The sequence below is a fragment of the Sinocyclocheilus rhinocerous genome, unplaced genomic scaffold (assembly GCF_001515625.1).
Source record: "Sinocyclocheilus rhinocerous isolate Xijiao unplaced genomic scaffold, SAMN03320098_v1.1 scaffold1223, whole genome shotgun sequence".
NCBI lineage: Eukaryota > Metazoa > Chordata > Actinopteri > Cypriniformes > Cyprinidae > Sinocyclocheilus > Sinocyclocheilus rhinocerous.
Genome location: NW_015641045.1, coordinates 190 through 22,144, shown reverse-complemented (window position 1 = coordinate 22,144; position 21,955 = coordinate 190). Strand labels below are relative to the sequence as shown.

The 21,955-nt window shown below is 35.8% G+C and overlaps 1 protein-coding gene across 2 annotated transcripts; it reads left to right on the top strand.

Annotated features, from left to right (window-relative positions):
- The first annotated feature begins 1,125 nt into the window (after window positions 1-1,125).
- LOC107754395 (somatomedin-B and thrombospondin type-1 domain-containing protein-like) lies at window positions 1,126-19,108 on the top strand. Of its 2 annotated transcripts, none has more exons than XM_016570811.1 (5): window positions 1,126-1,489; window positions 11,983-12,165; window positions 13,751-13,841; window positions 16,269-16,427; window positions 17,544-19,108. In XM_016570811.1, exons 1-5 carry the CDS (start codon window positions 1,249-1,251, stop codon window positions 17,647-17,649), a joined length of 780 nt encoding a protein of 259 aa, XP_016426297.1. In that variant the 5' UTR covers window positions 1,126-1,248; the 3' UTR covers window positions 17,650-19,108. The 2 variants fall into 2 exon arrangements, with proteins under 2 accessions (XP_016426297.1, XP_016426296.1); XM_016570810.1 differs by having other exon boundaries at window positions 11,980-12,165.
- Window positions 19,109-21,955: the final 2,847 nt, after the last annotated feature.

Below are 21,955 nucleotides of genomic sequence, written 5' to 3'. Positions count from 1 at the left end.
AATATATTTATAAATATGGGTTTAAAACCCATATTGATAATCTCAATGTTATTTTATTCTATTTAAGTATTTGACATGACATTAAGTATTAAAGTCCCGTTCACACCAAGAACGATAACTATCAAGATAACTACACTGAACAAAATTATAAACGCAACACTTTTGTTTTTGCCCCCATTTTTCATGAGCTGAACTCAAAGATCTAAGACTTTTATGCGTCTGCCGCTTTAAATTCTTGAGCTCGTTATAGCAGGATGGATTCTGATTGGCTGTCAGTGTTTTATCGTTCATCAGCTGGAAAAAAAACAGTTTTGAAAGTGATCACAACGATATCGTTCCTCTGTATCGTTATCGTTATAGTTGTGGTGTGAACTATGCTATTCTTTAATATTGAGAACGATTTTTAGAACTATATCTTTATCGTTATCTTTATAGTTATCGTGCTTGGTGTGAACGGGCCTTACACAACACATTTTTTGTTTTTGTTCAAAAATGCCATCATAAAGTTAATAAAAATCCCTAAAAATAAATTCTATTGAGCAAATATTTCCTCTTAATAATACCAAATGAAATAATTAATAATAACAATTATTAATAATAACAATTAATTTAAAACACTGGTGTAGTAATATATGATCTAGTACATGAAAAGCCATTGATTCACAAAACATGAGATGCTGAATGTAAAATCAACTGACAGACTAAATAATGCAATAATCAATAATAATAATGACAAAATAATGCTATTTTCATATCACTTCATAAAAATAGTATCATATATAATAGTATAATAGCATCATATATATATATATAATATTTTATTATATTAACATATATTTTTATCGAATAATATCATATATTTGATAACATACTGCACATTTAATCACTTTATAAAATCACATCATAAATATAAAATGTATGTTTGTATGTGTGAATGAAAATGTTGAATAGAAATCTAAATATGTTTATATACACACACTTATAGGGTATTCATTTAAAAAAGGTATATTATTGAATCATTGTTTTGTTAAACTGAAAGCTGCGGTGTGATTGCGCATGCGTCCTGCGGGCGGCGCTGCGTCAGTGAGCGTCACTCCGCGCGCCTTCAGATGAAGTTCAGCGATGCTGCTGACGGGACGCTCCGCTCTCCTTCGCTGCGTCTGAAAGTGCTCGGATTTGCGAGAAACTTCTTTAAAGCGGCATCTTTCGTATCAGAGCGACCCCGGAGACGTTCTGTGAGGCGTCGTGATGATGATGATGATGATAACGCCGGGTTTAACGCGCGTTTGTGCGGCGATCGCGCTCGTGATGTGCGCGTGCGGCGCGTGCGAGGCGGGATGCGCGGACAGACCGGCGCCGAGATGCTGTCCGGGACGGAATAACGAGTGCGTGGAGAGGAGCGCGAGGAGAAGCGTGTGTTACTGCGACACGTACTGCCTGAGGAGCGGCGACTGCTGCGACGATTATCAGACCGCGTGCCACATCTCAGGTGAGTCCGTTATAAACCGCGGGAAAATACGTGAACCTGCCGCTGCTGGCGTGACGTCACGCCGCTCTGATTAACGGGCGTCGGTTAGAACTTATGAAAAAAAAATTTATTCGTTTTTTTCCCCTATGACATGTCTTATCATAAGGAATATCATCTAATTAATCTGGGTAACACTTTATTTTAAGGTGCTTTTGTTACACGATACATGTACTTACTATGATAACAATAAATTATGCATAATTACATGCAAGTAAATCAAAGCCAAATCCTAACCCTAACCATATAGTAAGTATGCCTACATGTAGTTAATAAATATGTGACCATGGACCACAAAATCAGTCGTAAGGGTCAATTTTTTGAAATTGAGATTTATACATCATCTGAAAGATGAATAAATAAGCTTTCCATTGATGTATGGTTTGTTAGGATAGGACAATATTTGGCCGAGATACAACTATTAGAAAATCTGGAATCTGAGGGTGCAAAAAAAAAAAAAAATTAAGAAAATCATCTTTAAAGTTGTCCAAATGAAGTTCTTAGCAATGCATATTACTAATCAAAATGTACATTTTGATATGTTTACGGTAGGAAATTTACAAAATATCTTAACGGAACTTGATCTTTACTTAATACCCTAATGATTTTTGGCATAAAAGAAAAATCTATAATTTTGACCCATACAATGTATTGTTGGCTATTGCTACGAATATACCCCAGCGACTTAAGACTGCTTTTGTGCTGCAGGGTCACATATTACTCCGAACTTAAATGTATATTAATTACACTGTAACAAGGACACCTTAAAGTGTAACCTTAATCTGTTACTTCTGTTTATTACACATAAATGTAAATACAGGTGAAATAAGCCTTTGTTTTTAGAACTGTTTCAGAGTTCCGTTCAGTTTAAAGATTGTTAAAAACAATTTTATGTTTGAAAAATAAGAATGTTTTAAATGTTTTTATTTAACTTCTATCATTTTATTATTATGTATATCTTCATGGAACATGATCTTTACTTAATATCCTAATGATTTTTGGCATAAAAGAAAAATCGATAATTTTTACCTATACAATGTATTGTTGGCTATTGCTACAAATATACCTGTGCTACTTATGACTAGTTCTGTGCTCCAGAGTCACATATTACTCCGAACTTAAATGTATATTAATTACACTGTAACAAGGACACCTTAAAAGTGTAACCTTAATCTGTTACTTCTGTTTATTACACATAAATGTAAATACAGGTGAAATAAGCCTTTGTTTTTAGAACGGTTTCAGAGTTCCGTTCAGTTTAAAGACAATATCTAAAAACAGTTTTATGTTTGAAAAATAAGAATGTTTTAAATGTTTTTATTTAACTTAAATCATTTGATTTTAATTTATTTAAATTTTATTATGTATTTTTTTGCTTATTCTTTTGTATACCTTGGCTGTATTTGTAATTATTGTAATTATAGTTATTATTATTATAAATTTTTGTCAGCCAAACCTTGTTGACACAAAATATTTACTTGAAATTTACTCTGAAATTTTAAGTTAATATTTCAATAATTTAATGACACCTTCACATGTCAGTTCATCGGTCACGTGACATGCAGATTAACAAATATGTATATAAAATCATCAGTCATTCCAAACCTCAGTGTCAGTTCCCATAGACTTCCATTGTATTTTCTGTCTATATAATGGAAGTCAATGGGAACCGAAACATAATGGTTAGTGGACTATCCTGTTAAATACAACTTTGGAAGATTTGGAATGTAGTGCACAAATCAAATGATTTTTTAAAATGTCTTTAATTCTTTAATGATATTTTGAAGAATGTTGGTAACCAAACATTCTCATCATCCGACAAAAAAATGTAAAAAGTCAATGCATACTGAAACTGTTTTGGTTACAAACATGTTACACAGAAGAAAGAAAGTGTCACAGGTTTGGAACGATATGAGGGCGAGTACATAATGGCGAATTTTTGGGTGAACTGTCCTTTTAAATCATTTTTACTGAATGTTTTTTCAAACAAAATGATTCTTGCTTAATTGTATTACGATTTGAACAGGATTTATCAGTGAATAAAATCTTAAACTTGGGCTTATTCCTCACACAAAGCATCATATGACTTAAGGAATTTGGAAATATAGTGCAAACGTCATATGAACAACTGTTATGATGCTTTTATGTTTCTTTTTGAAGCTTAAAAGTCATGGTCACCATTTGCTTTTGCTGTAAAAAAAAAAAAAAGAGCATCTCCACCACCAAACCGGTCATGCTGAACGATGTTACAGGCAGCATAACGTTCTCCACGGCTTCTCCAGACCCTTTCACGTCTGTCACAAGTGCTCAGGGTGAACCTGCTCTCATCTGTGAAAAGCACATGGTGCCAGTGCAGGCCTGCCAATTCTGGTGTTTAATGGCAATTTTGTAGGGCTCTAGCAGTGCTCATCCTGTTCCTCATCCTTGCACAAAGGAGCAGATACCGGTCCTGCTGATGGGTTAAGGACCTTCTACGACCCTGTCCAGCTCTCCTAGAGTAACTAACTGCCTGTCTTCTGAAATCTCCTCCATGCTCTTGAGACTGTGCTGGGAGACACAGCAAACCTTCTGGCAATGGCACGTATTGATGTGCCATCCTGGAGGAGTTGGACTGCCTGTGCAACCTCTGTAGGGTCCAGGTATCGCCTCATGCTACCAGTAGTGACACTGACCCTAGCCAAATGCAAAACTAGTGAAAAACAGTCAGAAAAGATGAGTAGGGAACACAATGTCAGTGGCCTCCACCTGTAAAACCATTCCTGTTTTTAAAATCCACTATAATTTTAAAAATAATACTGTTTTGTGTCACGGAATGTAGTTTTAAGAGTTTTTTTATGCAAAAATGTACTTGTTTGGACTTCAAATATGCGGTTTGTTAATAAAAATGACATCTTCGTTTTCGGAGACGCAAGCTCCAGGACGTCAGCGGCCGTTCAGTGCTCATAAACCCTTCAGAGATCAATCTCATATTCACAATAAAACATTAGTTCGAAAAATTTTATAATTTAACATTACAAAAAAAAAAAGGCATGCAAAGTCTTACATGAACATTTTTTAATTGATTTATTGAAATGGACAGTTTGAACTGTACCAAATCAAATATACTGTACCAAATCTAACACCATTTTCGCTACGGACGTTTAAATCAGAGGCTAATAAAACATCTCTGTCATTACTAGTATTGTGAATATTCAGGATATATATTGCCCATTTCATGAAGAATTACAAAAAAAAAAAAAAAGGCATGCAAAATCTTAAATGAACATTTTTTAATTGATTTATTGAAATGGACAGTTTGAACTGTACCAAATCAAATATACTGTACCAAATCTAACACCATTTTCGCTACGGACGTTTAATCAGAGGCTAATAAAACATCTCTGATTATTCAGGATATATATTGCCCATTTCACGAAGAAGGATGTCACATCAGCAACATGGAGTGAACAAACACCCAGTTTTAACCAAGTGCAGAAATAGAGAGAAGAACAGGAATGGAGCAGAAACCCATTTCTTTCTCTCTCTCTTGTACCCTGGAGCAGGTTTCATCTAATAATCTGCTCTTGATGTTCCCAGTAATTGTTCCCGGTCTATTTATAAAAAGGTAAGAAAGAGATAGTTCTTTAAAGAACCTTTGACTGAATGGTTCTTTGTGGAACCAAAAATGGTTCTTCTATGGCATCGCTGTGAAGAATCTTTTGAAGCACCTTTATTTTTAAGAGTGTACCCTGGAGCAGGTTTCATCTAATAATCTGCTCTTGATGTTCCCAGTAATTGTTCCCGGTCTTGGCTGTTGTCTGACTTTAGATGATGTTGTTCAAGGCTCTGGGTCATTTACAGTTACAGTCTGAACCACAAATTAACTATATTACTACAGCAGAATGACTGTATACTGGAGGGTTATATATTGCCCAACAGTTGAAATGTTTTAACCATTACAGGGCTATAACATTTACACTGAGCAATGTGAAGCATTGATGTCAGACTTTTCATGCATTTGCTACAAATATACCCATCTTAGGTTTAAGTCCATCATAAATAAATAAATAAATGGCTAAATATATCAAATAAAAATTAAGTAAATAATAATAATTAATAATAGTAGTAGTAATAATAATAATAATAAGTATTTCACTGGATTATTCAAGAATAGGCACTAGTTCAAGGTTATATTTGGGTTAAATATGAAAACCATTATATAGGCTGTGTTTTATGTATAAAATATATATAATAAAATATATTTTAAAAAATTAAATACATATTTGTAAACATAAAATATAGCCTGTATATATATTTTCTAAAATTAAAATGTTAAAATTTAATTTTAACTTAAAAGGTTTGTTCCTTGATATAAGATGTAGGTCATACCACCCACCACTAGATTCAGGCATCATCTTTATAATGTATACAAGCATTTTAGCCAAAATCCCAGTCATCTGTCAGACAGTGGCCCCACCGGACCGGACGCTGTAGATGTTAAACGTGAATACTGTCCAAACGTGAGTGCATGGCATGTTAAACACACAGCGTCATTAGTGCAGCTAATGGAGGTGAGCAGATCTGCATGAAGTACAACCGAATGTAAATTCTGCCTCAGGATTTCCTTACAAACTCTGAAGATTCAATCAAAGTCAAAACAAGTTGACACCTTTAAAGTGCTTAAGATGTTTTTTATACAGTCTGCTTCACATCATAACCCTTAAGAGACTTTCATTCTGCAAGCATTTTTAAGATTTCAGCGTTTGTTGAGTTGGTTTTGAACACTGATGGATGGTGAAAGATGCTGTTTACACGACTCTGTCTTTGCTGTGAGGTTAGTGTGTTGACGTGAGTCTGTCTGACGTCTCTCAGGACGGAGCTTTTTTTGTCTCTGTGACAGATTCCTGAAAGTGAGGAATGCTGAGGAATATCTGCCGTGGGTTTGGTGGCCCTCATAAACACCCGTGTGCTGTGAGAGCGAATAAGAGCATGCATGAACACTGAACGGGAACAGTCTGGTGCACATGTTGTGTGTTACCTGACACACGCACATTTCATGAATGTGTTGGTCTTGAGGAAAACCACATGTTGCTCCTCCGGTTCCTCTCTGTCCTCCCACATCATCTTCTGTTGGGCCTAACGTTAATTAAGACTCAGAAGAGCTGCTCCATCTGTGAATGTGTGAGGAGGTGTGATTCTTTGGCTCTTCAAAACGATCCAAAGGGAGTAGTTCACCCAAAAATGTTTGTTTCTTCATCAGATTTGGAGAAATGTAGCATTGCATCAGTGTCTCAGCAATGGATGCTCTGCAGTGAATGGGTGCCGTCAGAATGAGAGTCCAAACAGCTGATAAAAACATCACAGTAATCCACAAGTAATCCACAGCACTCCAGTCCATCAGTTAATGTCCTGAGAAGTGAAAAGCTGCGTGTTTGTAAGAAACAAATCCATAAAGACGTTTTTAACTTCAAACCATTGCTTCAGGCCGAAATAAAAGTCCATAATAACGCTTCCTCCAGTGAAAAATTGGTCTGGTCTGAATCAGGAGAGAAATCTGCACAGATCAAGCAGCATTTACAAGCCAAAACAACTCTAAACAAATATGTGTGTGGATTTTGATGTGAGAGACCACAGGAAATAGACTTTTGCACGGGAAGAAGCATTATTATGGATTCTAGATTTTTGTATGGCAATGAAATATTCTAGAGATTCCTGTATTCTTTTCCTCCACAATTTTGGCAGGAATTGTAATTGTAATAAATGAACAGTTCTGCTTCTAATTCAGATTCATTTTACTGGTTCTGGTTCATTAATGATTCTATGGAGGACTCTTTTAGTACTTCATTCTTTTACACAGATTCATTAAAAAGAACCAAAGAGTCATTATTTCATAATAGTAATGGGTATTTTGGCTTTTTTTAGTGAGTCAAACGATTTGACTCAGTTAAGCAATAAGAAGCAACTCTTTCGACTCCCAAATGACTGTTCATTTAGTACCACTTCTGGCTTTTATAATTCAGCCAAATATAATTGGTTTGATCTACGATTGAAATGTGTATACTTATAATCTCAAATTTACTTATGTTTGGTATAAAATCTTTATTAAACTATGTAAAAACATCTAACACTTTAAATGTTTCATTTATTTTATATTGAACTATCCAAAACACAAACCATTCCAAACAAATCACAATCAAAATGGAACACTGTGCGCCATATAAAAATTAATTATAACATCCAAAACAGCACCATCCAACATGTATAGTTGCATAATTACAGTGAAAATGTGTAACAATGTCTTGTATGTGTGTATGAAAAATCAACACAACATTCAGACGTATGGAGTGCATGTGGCGAAAAAAAAACATCCTATTGTTCAGCCTTGCATTAATTTAACAAAAAATAAATAAATAAAAGAAAAAATGGCTTTCATAGAGCCAAATCACAAACAACACATCATTAGTTCATAATTCACTCATCATGTTTGTTGTGTGCAATCAGTAACGATGTTGCAACAGTAAGATTATTTGTATTGTTTTCTCTCTCGTTTCATTTCAGCAAACTCGCATAAATCCTCATGTGCTTCAGATCTAATAGATTCACAAAGTGTTTTAGTATGATGACTGAAGAACGCAGACGTTCAATACCTGTTAATGGAACCGAATGTCATAAACCATTTGGCTCCGTATTTGTTTAAGAAGGAACCATGTCTGACTCTGAACAATCCAGATTTACACATACATAATACTACAATTAAGACATTGTTGGTAAGCAGGTCACCTGATCAGAACACTTGTGACCTTTGGTGACCCAGGAGTGCGTGAGTAAGATTAAAATTCTGTTGGGCCCTTTGGACCACCGATGACGGTGCGAGCGAGGGGAGGTTTGTCTGGGAACGGGATGCAAGGCATATCTGCAGAACTAATGCAGGGGAATGTGGGGAATTTGACAGGGCCTTTGTTTGTAGGTGTGTGTTTGTGAGTGTGTTTGCGTTCATTGTTGAGATGTGTCACTCTGGTGTGGAAGAATAGAATGAGAACACACAAGCCGTGAGGTCAACGAGAGAACGACAATAAATGAAATAAAGCAGTGATTCCCAACCAGGGATGCATGTACGCTAGCTACTACTTCAGCATGATTTTAGTTTTGCTTTGTCAAACCTTTGCTTTGTGAAATCTAGGTTTGGCAAGTGAATCATTACAATAATGTCCATAAAACGGGTTGGAAAAAAAGGATCCATATAATTGACATAATTATATAATATGTTCACTTTCAGTGATAGATTTTAGGATGTGCACTTAAAGATTTTACATGCATTGTTGTACAGGTTTTATGTGGTTTACGTAAGTCTGTGCACTGCAAAAAATGGGTTTCTTAGTATTTTTGGCTTCTTTTCCAGTATAAATTTCTAAACACTCTTAAAATCAAGGTAACGACTTAAGATTAAGTCTTGTTTTTTCGAAGAAAAAAAAAAGTGAGTTTATGCTTTAAAACAAGGAAAAGATGTTTGCCAGTAGCATTAGAAAAATAAACTTAATTTAAACGGAAAACAAGATTATTTTCAGACCTCATTGGCAGATTTAAAAAAAAAAATGTATATTAATTTTGACTTAATATATTACGTCTTGTAACTTAATTTAAACGGAAAACAAGATTATTTTCAGACCTCATTGGCAGATTTTTAAAAAAATTTTATATTAATTTTGACTTAATATATTACGTCTTGTTTTCTGACCATTTCTGGTCATTTTGTTCCTCACGTTAATGTATCTTGATTTAAGAATGTTTAAGAAGTAAAAAAAACAAAAACAAGACAAAAATACTGAAGAAGAAAGTAATTTTTTTCAGTGTAGGGCCAGGAGGGTTTGGTCATACAACTTTAAATTGGCTTTGGGTTCTATTTTGAATCACTTTTTTTCTTTAAATCCATTTGAATACTTACAGCAGTGTGAAAACCAGCATTTACTGCTCTGAGGGTCAAACAGGTCTGTAAACAGCAATAAAAACCAGATTTAGAAAGTTTTATAGGGTCTCAACAAATAGAGTGCACATCAGTCCAGATCAAACACACATGCATTGGTTTATTATAATTGTGAATTTGAGTTGTTTTGAGTTTATCTTCGTTTTATTTGCTCTTTGAGTGTAGCACATGTGTGCACTTCAGTTCTGTTTAATATTGGCCCAGTATTTCATGCATCAGAGCTTTGATATGGTTTACAGCTGCAGTCTGCATGTGCTCTGTGAGATCTGTGTGTGTGTGTGTGTGTGCGACGTGTGCATGCGCACATACAGTACCTGATTGCATGTGTGCACGCCAGCTGTGTTCGTGTGGTTTGCATGTTCTGGTGGATAACGTGAGCATATGTTACATATACAGGGGGTTAATCCTAAAGATTTACTCTAAAGCTCAAGTAGAATGCCAAATTACACCACAAACACATGCACCAAATGCATTAGGCTACATGCTTTTTGGGAACATGCTGTACAGTAGCCAGTGTTGTATGTATGTGATTATTCAGTCTAACAACACTCCATTACTGTCTTAATTTAGCTGGATTAATGATACACTGAAAAAATTGGTATATGATTTCCTTTATAACAATTTTCACTAATTTCTAATCGAGAACCTGAGAGACAACCAAGACATTTGACTTCTCCTAGTTGGTGAAAAGCTGCTTTGAGAGCTTTAACTTGGTGTAGAACTTTAACTTGACGTGTAGAAGCAGTACTGAGGAAACCAAAGACCCTAAATGTTTACTCGTACTCTTGAATACAGGATCACAAACACTCAGACACTTTAGGATGCGCCACAGAAATCACTAGCTGAGTTTACAAACATTTTGGAGTGTGTAGCCCACGTGAAACTGTCGGGGATCTCGGTTCCTCTGAAGCCCACATGAGAGAGCAGCTGTGTTATTGTGATCCAGACTCAGCGGCGTTTGCTTTCTTCTCTGTTTGTGTGTAGTTTGAGGGTGTGTATGATGTCACTGCACACAGCTGCGTGATTGCAAACTCGAATGTGATCGGTGTTCATGCATTCTTCACCTGCACTCTAAACAGATATTCAGGGGACCTGTTACCACAACATAATTAAATGCAGTTACAAAATAAAAACTTATTTATTTATTAAAACTTTTAAGTTGCAAACATTATTTTGATGAGTTCTGTTGACAATAATGTTGATCAAACTTAATATTTTGTGTAATTCAAACTGAAATGAAAACTTAATGAAATTGTCTTTGACTTTGGAAACTGGGCAATGGATTTCTAGTTCCAAACATGTTTTGCATTTTGAAGAGAATGAATGTTAAAATTAAGTGTTATTTATTTTATTTTTTTAGTAAAATAAGTGTTTACTGCTGTCATGTTTGACATTTACAAGAGTTTATGTTGAAGTTTTTGTAGGCATCATTACACATTACACAACACTCATGCTCCATGACCAGAGTAGGGATGCAACGTTTATAGATTTTGTTGGTACAATTATTGTCTGAGGAATAATCACGGTTTTACGATTATGACGATTATTATGCATTTACTAATTTCCCAACATTACTAATGTATAAAATCACATGAACACTCTTTAGATATTAAAGTGTTATTTATTGCTGGCTTTTGAAACAGAAATAACACAGTAACCAACAATACAGCACAAAATAATAATAAACAAAAGACAAACAAAAGTCCATCTCTCCCACTGGAATTAAAAAAGGTGACCTCTGCTCTGTAAACATCCATGACAGTATTTCTCATCTAATGCATGTAGTAGCCTCCGTGCCTCTGATAAGCACGTCATTTTAAGCTGGTGCACCGCTAGTGTAACTTTTTTCGTTTTGCGCAAGCTGCAACAGTTCCGTTCCGTGTAACAGAAACACTCGGTTTAGCGGAACCTTTACGATTAATTAACCGTGACATTTTAAAGCGCGGTTAATCACGAAACCGGTTAATCGCTGCATCCCTAGACCAGAGGCATATTAAAATGTAATTTTTATGAGCAATCAAATTAAAAATTTGCGACAAATTAAGTCCCTTGAACTCAATGTAGTTTGTTGGTCGAACAGTTTAATTAGAACTTGTCATCAACTCAAAAAAGATTGATGCAAACTATTGGTTTATTTTCTTATTCAGCCGAAGCATTTATTTTCGGTATGAATGTACTTTAATATTACTGCTTTTTATGCGCTTGTTTCACTCCTGATAACTGAATGCATGAGAATTATTTTATTTGTGTGTCTGAATCACTGTTTTTCTTTAAATCTATTTATATCCTTAGACCAATAAATCTGCAAAAAGCAGAATTTACTGTTCTGAGGGTCAAACAGGCTTGTAAACAGCAATAAAACCCAGATTTACAGAGTTATAAAGGTTTAACGTCTTAAAATGCTCGCTTTACTCATGATAATTTAATGCATGTGAATGATTTTTATGTTTGCATTAAAGAAAGCATTTGCTTCTGTCTCTTGTTTTCCTCTCAGCAGCTATAGACTGTGAGGTCCGGCAGTGGGGTCCCTGGTCTCCGTGTTCGTCCGTATGTGGGGCGGGGACTACAGAGCGAAGCCGACAGGTAGCCACGCCCCCACGCAACGGAGGTACGCCCTGTCCCGACCTCAAACAGCGCCGCGGGTGTCTCGCACACACCGAGACCTGCAGTGCAGCTAAAGGTAATATACATACTAGCTCTGTTAAATCTTGCCGTCTACATAGGCAGCACACTTCTAAGGCAGCATCCTAACTGCAGTGGACTTTTTTTACATATCTAGGTTTCTCAGAAACAGAAGTCATCATAGTTGGATAAAATTCTATAGTGGCGAATGGAAAGGACAACAAATATAATTTTTTTTTTTCAAGTGTGCTCCAATAGCAAAATAACAAAACCCACAATGGTATATCTATGACGTTCCCAAAGAAGAAGAAAAAATTAGAGGGAGAAAGGAGTCAAATTTGCCATCACTCCCTCAACCGCTGTATTAGAAACACTCATGCAGAAAAAATATATGAAAGATTTTGCAAGATTTAGACTGGGATTGGCTTCTCTATGAAGGATGCATGCTGTGCAATGCAGCTTCAAAAATTGGCTTATCTTAAAAGAAGTAGAATTATACCACCTAATTTTATAAAAGGGCTTTGCATTGGCAGCATGCATATAATCTCTTAAAATGCTGTCTGTGTAGGAAGCTCACTCGGTTTTTAGTGTCTCTCTGTGTGTGTGAGATCCAGGGTGAGATAAAGAGGGAATGAAAAATGTGTGTTTGTTTATAGGACTGGAGTCAATGTCAGTGCATGTGAATTTCCACATCAGTATCACATTATAAATCATTCCACTAAATCATTCCACCTTAGTCGCCTGAAGAGACGTATTTTACTAGCTCTGTGTGTTTGAGCGCAGCTGCGAGCTGCACTGTTTTCATTTTAGCTGAAATCTCATAGTAAGACATTTGAGCACACACAAAAGACTGCAAATATTTCTTGTTAGTTGACAACATGTCCATTGTTCCCCCCCCCCCATCATTGTATTTTAGGTGCTTAAGTTTTGCACCATTATTAGTCACCCTTTCATGTCTTTGCAGATCATGTTGTTAATAGCATTGCATTGTACCATAAGCAAATATGCCATGAACATGCCTCTCAAATATGAGCTTATAAAAACTATGGAAGCCCATTTTTGCCACTGAAAAATAAATAGGTAAAGAAATAAATAAAAAAATACAATTCTGTGTAATGCAATTCTGAATTACAAATCAGAATTGCGAGATTTAAACATGCAATTCTGAGAAATAAGTTTAAACCTCACAACTGACTTTCTCAGAATTGCAAGTTTATATCTTATATACACGTACAGTAATTGCGAGTTGTGAAGTCAGAACTGTAAGATATAAACTCACATTTGTAAGAAAAAATCAGTCTTTTTTCCCCATCAGAATTGGACTTTATAACTTGCAATTCTGACTTTATATCTCGCAAGTGTAAGATAAAAAAGTCAGTATTGTGAGATAAAGTCCCAGTTATCTTTTTGTATTTTTTATTCAGTGGCAGAAACAGGCTTCCATAAAAAACTACTGTTTAGTAGAAGAATGAGAAATACTGTATGCAGGTTTAAAAACTGTTTTAAGGGTGAAGCATGAAGCACACTGCTGTATGCATGTGGGGTTCGTGAGTGTGTTTGTTTTGTGCTCAGGTGCTGCGTTTCGTCTCCGGAGGAGTTTAATTTGCTCTCTTTCATTATCTTGATCTCTTCCTCCTCTTCAGAGGTGGCCAAAATCCTGCCTGACTCATTCAAGCGGAACTTTAAGGACCCCTGGAGACGGCCGCACATGCTTATGAAGGAGGAAAAGAAGAGGTGAGAGCGGCGGGATGTTCTAGAAAGCAGGACGAATGCAGCTACATTAACAGATAATTCAAACAGTGATCAAAGACCTTCCTGTCTTCTAGCAAAAGGTTGCGACAGGAGCCTAAATATCAAGTGTTGTCTAGATTTACGGCATAATGAGAACAAGATGAATATGAAGCTGTTTATTAGGATTAATGAAATGATCTTTAATCATAGTTTCAGTCAAATAGACCTGATATATGGGTGTTTTTACTCAACATTATCCAAATATAATGCTTACAGACTTTTTATCTCACAATTCAGACTTTTTTTTTCCCGCAATTCTGAGAAGAAAACTCAGGACTGCAAAATATAAACTGTGAGATGTGAGATATCTCTGTGTGATATAAACGCAAGATATGAACAAAAAAAGTCAGAATTGTTAGATAAAAAGTTGCAATTATATTTTTTACTTAAAACAAAAACAGAATTGCAAGATATAAACTCAGAATTTTGACTTTCTCACAATTCTGAGTTTGTCTTGTAAGGTAAGAAAACTCAGGACTGCAAAATATAAACTGTGAGATGTGAGATATAAACTCAGAACTGTGTGATATAAATGCAAGATATGAACAAAAAAAGTCAGAATTGTTAGATAAAAAGTTGCAATTATATTTTTTACTTAAAACAAAAACAGAATTGCAAGATATAAACTCAGAACTGTGTGATATAAATGCAAGATATGAACAAAAAAAGTCAGAATTGTTAGATAAAAAGTTGCAATTATATTTTTTACTTAAAACAAAAACAGAATTGCAAGATATAAACTCAGAATTTTGACTTTCTCACAATTCTGAGTTTGTCTCTAAATTCTGACTTTTCTCAAAAAAAGACTGAATTGTGAGATAAAAAGTCGCAATCACCCTTTTTATTCATATTTATTTTTTATCCTTTCGCCGAAAATAACATACTTGCTGGACATACTTTAGATTATTGTGTCTGTATGTACAGGTCGATATGTAAAAAGTCAGCATGAAATGAAAAAACACGTTTATATTTTCCAAATGGATATTATAGATCTTATTGTGAACGATTCATCCACCTGTTTCATTAAAAAAAAAGAAAAAAGAAAAGAAAAGATCTGTCGCTCCTTGCATTTCACATGACTTTAAAGGGATAATTCACCCAAAAATGAAAATCCTGTCATCATTTACCCTCAATTCATTCTAAAGCCATTATGATTTTAATTTTTCTGTTGAAATTATTTATCACCTTATGTAACAGAGAAATGTGCACAGTGAAATTGAATGGACACTTAGGCTGTAAAGCTCCTTAAAAGTAGTCTTAGAAATCCTGGCCAGGACGCGTCCTGGGAAAATGGCACGTATGGTCACCCTAATACAGTGTGCAACCAATCTAGGGCTGTCAAATTTTTTTTCGAATTTTGAATATTCGTCGAATTTAAAATAAAAATCCACATCTGAATGCAAAAACGTTGCATTCGAAGTTTAGGTGTGCATCAGGCAGCCTTATCAGTGGCGCACGAAATGTGACGACAATGTAAGTGTCGTTGCATTTTAATGCTTTTGTTAGCCTATCCAGTTGAAGCCACTAGATGCGGCGCTGCTACGCTGTTCATTCAAAATATTGCAGAAAAAGAGAACAATCAATGCGGGGAAGATGTTGTATGTCAAAACCGAAACCAAGCCGTTCACTAGAGGGACATCTATCACCGTTGCACTCGCGTCTCGCACAAAAGAGCCAGCCGCATGTTTAGAAAGCCATGTAAAATGAATGCAAGTTAAACTTTTAAAAAACATGTCTGAAGACTTTATGGCGGTTTTCCCCATCCCAGAGGAGGAAAGGACGCCACACAGGCATAACACATCAAACTAATGAAATCCAGCGTGGGAAGACTGACCTTTAACTTTATACAGCCTGCAGAAAGTCCTAGTGGAAATAAAAGCACAATTCAGTGTTCATTCATCATCAAGCATACAGTTTCATACAGTGTAGGGTGACCATACGTGCCATTTTCCCAGGACGCGTCCTGGCCAGGATTTCTATATTGCCTAAAATATCTAGGTTTTGGCTTTGTTTGCGTGTGCAGACCGATCGGTGTATGACATCAAAATACCATACAGACAGTTCCTTAGTGTTATTTTATTATGCTTTGAAGAAACGTGCATAATATTTTGCTCGATGCGCCCTCTTGTGGCCAAAAGCTCTCCCCCCCCTCCTAACTGTAATTATGCCTTTTAAATTCGAATATAATTCGACTATTGATAATATTTAAGTAAAAAATTTGAATTTAGTTTTTCAGCCATTTTGACAGCCCTAAACCAAACATCTTTGCTCATATCATGAGTGGTGAGTTTGCAAGATTCTCAGTGAATAATGCTTTAAATTTAGTCTGCAGATGTTATTTTGGTCTGAAATCTGTCTGTCTGTCTGCAGTTACTGCGTGCAGATGCGTGTGAAGCAGGCGAGCGCTGCGTGTAAGGTGAAACTGTGGAGCGCCGGCTTGGTTCGCGAACGATCCGTATGCGTAGAATGTCAGAGCGACGCCATGACGACCGATAACCGCTGCCGTGGCGACGGGATGCAGAACATCAGGTACGTGTAAAGTACATGCATACGCTAAAAATTACAAAACATTCCTAACAATGAAATTCTTCAGAAATAACCTAGAAAATGAGGTTATTAGAAAATGGTCTGGACTCCAGTCACAGTGAAAATAGTGTGGGCGCTTGTAACGGTATGGAGGGGCCTATGAAATCTGTTTACATTTATTTTTTTCTGGATTCCATTTTATTCTGTTTCTGGACTGCGTTTTAATATTTAAATAACATTTTATTATTCAAAAAGCATGCCTAATTAATTGAAGTCATGAAACTTATACAATTTAACAGCTATTTATTATAAGTTTAACAAAAAAAATAATTTTTAAATCCCTATGAAAACAAAAATAAAAATTTTAACGCCCCATGAAATCTATTTGATTTCTTCCTCAAATTTTACTGAAATTCTGTGTTTTGTTTTAAATGTTTAATTATTATTATTATTTTTATATTATTATTATTATTATTATTTATTTATTTTTTACCAAATTCTGTGTTTTCCATTTGAATTATTCTGGTTTAATTACATTTTAATAATCAAAAGTATGTCTAATTAATATAATTCATAAAAACAACTAAATGAATTAATTTGTTTACAATATTAGGGCCTATGAAATTTATTTTATTTTTTTCAGAAATTCTGTGTTGTGTATTTTTATTTTTCTGGTAATTAAATGAAGGCATAAAACATGAATTTATCTTTTAAGTTTTAATCAAATTAGAATTTTAAACTCTTTCTTTGTTTATTTTGATTTATTTACATTTTTTTGCAAACAAAATGCTGCACAACAGAGATTTACTGTTAAAATTAAAACATGGGGAAAAATGGTGTGATTATTCCACAAAAAATAAGGTTTTAATTTTTTTTCCGGTTGCTGTGAAGACCTTTAAGCTTCTGTGTGTCTATGATATGATGATAGTTTTTCTCAAATGAAACACTAAAATATTAATGAAGTGACTCTCAGAGCAGCTCTAGAGATGAAGTTAATGTGTTTATGAGCTTTTCAGGAACTGCACTTTTTAGAATTTATCTTAACTTCTTTCATAAGAAGATTTTTATAACTCCAGCTCCTGAACTTGAGGTTTTTGACATCAATGTCTCTTCCACTAGAACCTTCTGGTCCGCCGCATCAGCTCCGGGTTGCTCTGGGTCGTGGGTTCGAGAGTCATTCACTGAGGACTGCCGGTGTCCGTCTTACTCCATGATTTTCGTCTGAACCAAAACACACTTTCAAGCTCATTTCGAGGGACATGGTTGCTTAAAATGATTCCACAGGAGTCCTGGAGAGCCTCCTACATATGAAGCCAAATTCTCTCCATCAAAAGTTAAGCAATCTGTCATCTTCCTGTGCCTCCACCAAACCAACACACAACCCTGTTCTTCTGAAGCTCTGCTATCTACCTCCAAAATGCACCTGCACCCGTTTCTGATGCCTTGGATTATAGATTTCACTCTGTCCTGTTTTTCTACTCTCTCTTCTGATTCATACATACTGTATTTATACATGTTTGAATGTACTTCTGTGTGTCAGTGTGCGTGTGTAAGTAATGTTTGCACGTGTTGCATGTGTTTTGAATGCAAAACTCGTTAATGCACGAGTTGCTGAAAGACAAGCTAATGTATATAAATGTTTCTATTTGGTAGTATTTCGTTTTCTGGAGAAAATCCCTTCTTTGTTCATTTTCAAGTGTCCTGATCTGTGCAAAACACTACAGTGCCTTATGAATGCCACTTTCACATGTTGACCAAAGTTGCTTTGACATCAGCGTTCATTTTGTTTGCATGATTTGAAAGCTGTATTCGAAACCGCACTCGATTCTTCTTGAAAATGGGATACGTTTCCGGTGTTTTCATTTGGTATAAAAGCAAAGTGCCCTCAATTGTGGTCGTGGACCACAACTGATGACGTATAATTTGTCCATCACAGTATAAAACATTTCTTATTGCTGCTGGTCTCTGCAGAAATTGCCTTTCCATAAAATCCAATTAATTTTATTAAAATAAATGTCCAATTTATTTATTATTACAGCATCTCTGACTCTAATATATAATGACTTTCGCGCACACATATAGTATAACATCAGGACTGCACCAAATTAGTACTTTCTAGATTGCAATTTCATTGTATTTTTGTCTTTAAGTAATATTTCAATAGTTTTATTGATGCTTTTGTACGATTTTTTTGCCTTTTGTTATTTGCGATGTTATTCGTATTCCCATCACACATTAAACAGTCATTCGTCTCAGTTAATTTTCTTTCATTGCTTGCTTTTTCAGTGTCATAATTGACATTTCAGTGTGATTCTGATGCTGTGGTTTGAGTAACGCAGTAACTGGCGTCACCGAGCCGTAGCAGGTATTTAGCGTGCATGTGCTCATTACAGATCAAAGGGCTCGTGTTGTTTACATGCACCCGTCTGCACACATACTACGCTCACTACATATATTTTGTGGCATTTTTTGCATGCTTTCTCAGCAGCATGCTAAGTACAGTATACTTCAGATTCAGGTAATCATGTGTTGATGTTTAGTTTGTAGGATGGAATGTGTCTGAATGAACAACCGACACAGTTACTCTAACCAGTACTTTCTGCACTGCTTTACACTTCTACTTTAAACTTCTGCTTCAATGCTTTAAATGACTTTTGTAAAAATAAAAAACTAATTTTTCTAACAAAAATGCCAATGTATGAATATCTTTACAAAATTATTTTTTAAATGTGTATTTATACCTATATATGCACTATATAGTGTTTTGAACATACTGAGTAAAATAACAATTACTATGTATAATGAACCACATGCTACTTTTTACTGTAACTGATTTAACTAAAAATATGCTCATTTATAGTTTTAGTAAACTAAAAAAATGCCAATGTATGGATGTCTTTACAAATATATTTTTAGGTTTTTTGTGTGTGTGTTTGTATATATACACACACATACACACTACTGTTTAATAGTATATTTTTATGTTTTTGATCCAAAATACAGCAAAAACAGTAATATTACATTTATTCCTGTGATCAAATCTGAATTTTCAGCATCATTACTCCAGTCTTCAGTGTCACATGATCTTCAGAAATCATTCTAATATGCTGATTTGCTGCTCAACAAACATTTCTGATTTTATATATATATATATATATATATGATTTTATTTATACACCTTCATTTGAGTCCAGCTGTGTTTGATTATACTGATTGGACTTGATTAGGAAAGCCACACACCTGTCTATATAAGACCTTACAGCTCACAGTGCATGTCAGAGCAAATGAGAATCATGAGGTCAAAGGAATTGCCTGAAGAGCTCAGAGACAGAATTGTGGCAAGGCACAGATCTGGCCAAGGTTACAGAAAAATTTCTGCTGCACTTAAGGTTCCTAAGAGCACGGTGGCCTCCATAATCCTTAAATGGAAGACGTTTGGGACGGCCAGAACCCTTCCTAGAGCTGGCCGTCCGGCCAAACTGAGCTATCGGGGGAGAAGAGCCTTGGTGAGAGAGGTAAAGAAGAACCCAAAGATCACTGTGGCTGAGCTCCAGAGATGCAGTCGGGAGATGGGAGAAAGTTGTAGAAAGTCAACCATCACTGCAGCCCTCCACCAGTCGGGGCTTTATGGCAGAGTGGCCCGACGGAAGCCTCTCCTCAGTTCAAGACACATGAAAGCCCGCATGGAGTTTGCTAAAAAAACACCTGAAGGACTCCAAGATGGTGAGAAATAAGATTCTCTGGTCTGATGAGACCAAGATAGAACTTTTTGGCCTTAATTCTAAGCGGTATGTGTGGAGAAAACCAGGCACCTGTCCAATACAGTCCCAACAGTGAAGCATGGTGGTGGCAGCATCATGCTGTGGGGGTGTTTTTCAGCTGCAGGGACAGGACGACTGGTTGCAATCGAGGGAAAGATGAATGCGGCCAAGTACAGGGATATCCTGGGCGAAAACCTTCTCCAGAGTGCTCAGGACCTCAGACTGGAACTAAGGTTTACCTTCCAACAAGACAATGACCCTAAGCACACAGCTAAAATAACGAAGGAGTGGCTTCACAACAACTCTGTGACTGTTCTTGAATGGCCCGGCCAGAGCCCTGACTTAAACCCAATTGAGCATCTCTGGAGAGACCTAAAAATGGCTGTCCACCAACGTTTACCGTCCAACCTGACAGAACTGGAGAGGATTTGCAAGGAGGAATGGCAGAGGATCCCCAAATCCATGTGTGAAAAACTTGTTGCATCTTTCCTAAAAAGACTCATGGCTGTATTAGATCAAATGGGTGCTTCTACTAAATACTGAGCATTTTTCAGTTTTTCTTTTTTAATAAATCTGCAAAGATGTCAACAATTCTGTGTTTTTCTGTCAATATGGGGTGCTGTGTGTACATTAATGAGGAAAAAAAATTTACTTAAATGATTTTAGCAAATGGCTGCAATATAACAAAGAGTGAAAAATTTAAGGGGGTCTGAATACTTTCCGTACCCACTGTATATATTCAAAAAGATTTTAAAAATGGACAAAATCTATTGGTAAATATAGCAAAATATATTTTAAGTAAATATATTTGAAACATATTTTGGCAATATATATTTTGGTCTTTTTTTGTGTGCATATTTTTAAATATATTTAATATTTTTATATTTAATATTTGAACTTTAATATTCGAACAATGCTTGAAACTTGGTATTACGAGCATTTCTTGTGTCTGTTTGCCTCTTTAAGATGAATCGCTTGATGTATTCCCCAAATTGTAAGTCGCTTTGGATAAAAGCATCTGCTAAATGAATAACTGTAAATGTAATATAACTTTTTTTCCCCCTTATAGGGTTAGTTCACCCAAAAATGAAAATTCTGTCATCATTTACTCACCCTCGTGTTGTTCCAAACCCGTAAGAATTTCTTTCTTCTGCTGAACACAAAAAATGAATGTTGGTAACCAAAACAGTTGCTTGTAGCCATTGACTTGCATAGTATAAAAAAATAAATACTATGCAAGTCGGTGGCTAACAGCAACTGTTTGGTTACCAAAATATCTTCTTTTGTGTTCAGCAGGGGGGAAAAAATGATACAGGTTTGGAACAACATGAGGGTGAGTAAATAATGACAGGGTTTTATTTTTGGGTGAACTAGCCTTTATGCTAACTGGGCGTCGCCGCTGCCGTTCCAGTGACAGATAAACTTTTCCCTCTCGTGTGTATTTTCCTTTCAGGAACAGACTGCTAACATTCCTCCCACAACCCCAAACCTCGGGTTACAAGTAATACTGCGACTTAACGAGTATACTGATTACATAATAAACCACAAAACTCACCTCAGTGAAAACAGTCCCGCGCAAACCAGCTGCTCACGCGAGCCGTTAATGAAGGCTTTGTGACGCGCGCGCAGATGTGCAGCGAGAAAGAATGATAATGAATGTGCGCGACTCTGGAGAAACTTCACTCTTTCATCAAACGTTTTTCGAGAAGGTTTACCAAAATGTTTTCGAATGTTTGTGGGACTACATATTTGTCTTCTGGTGGGAAAGTA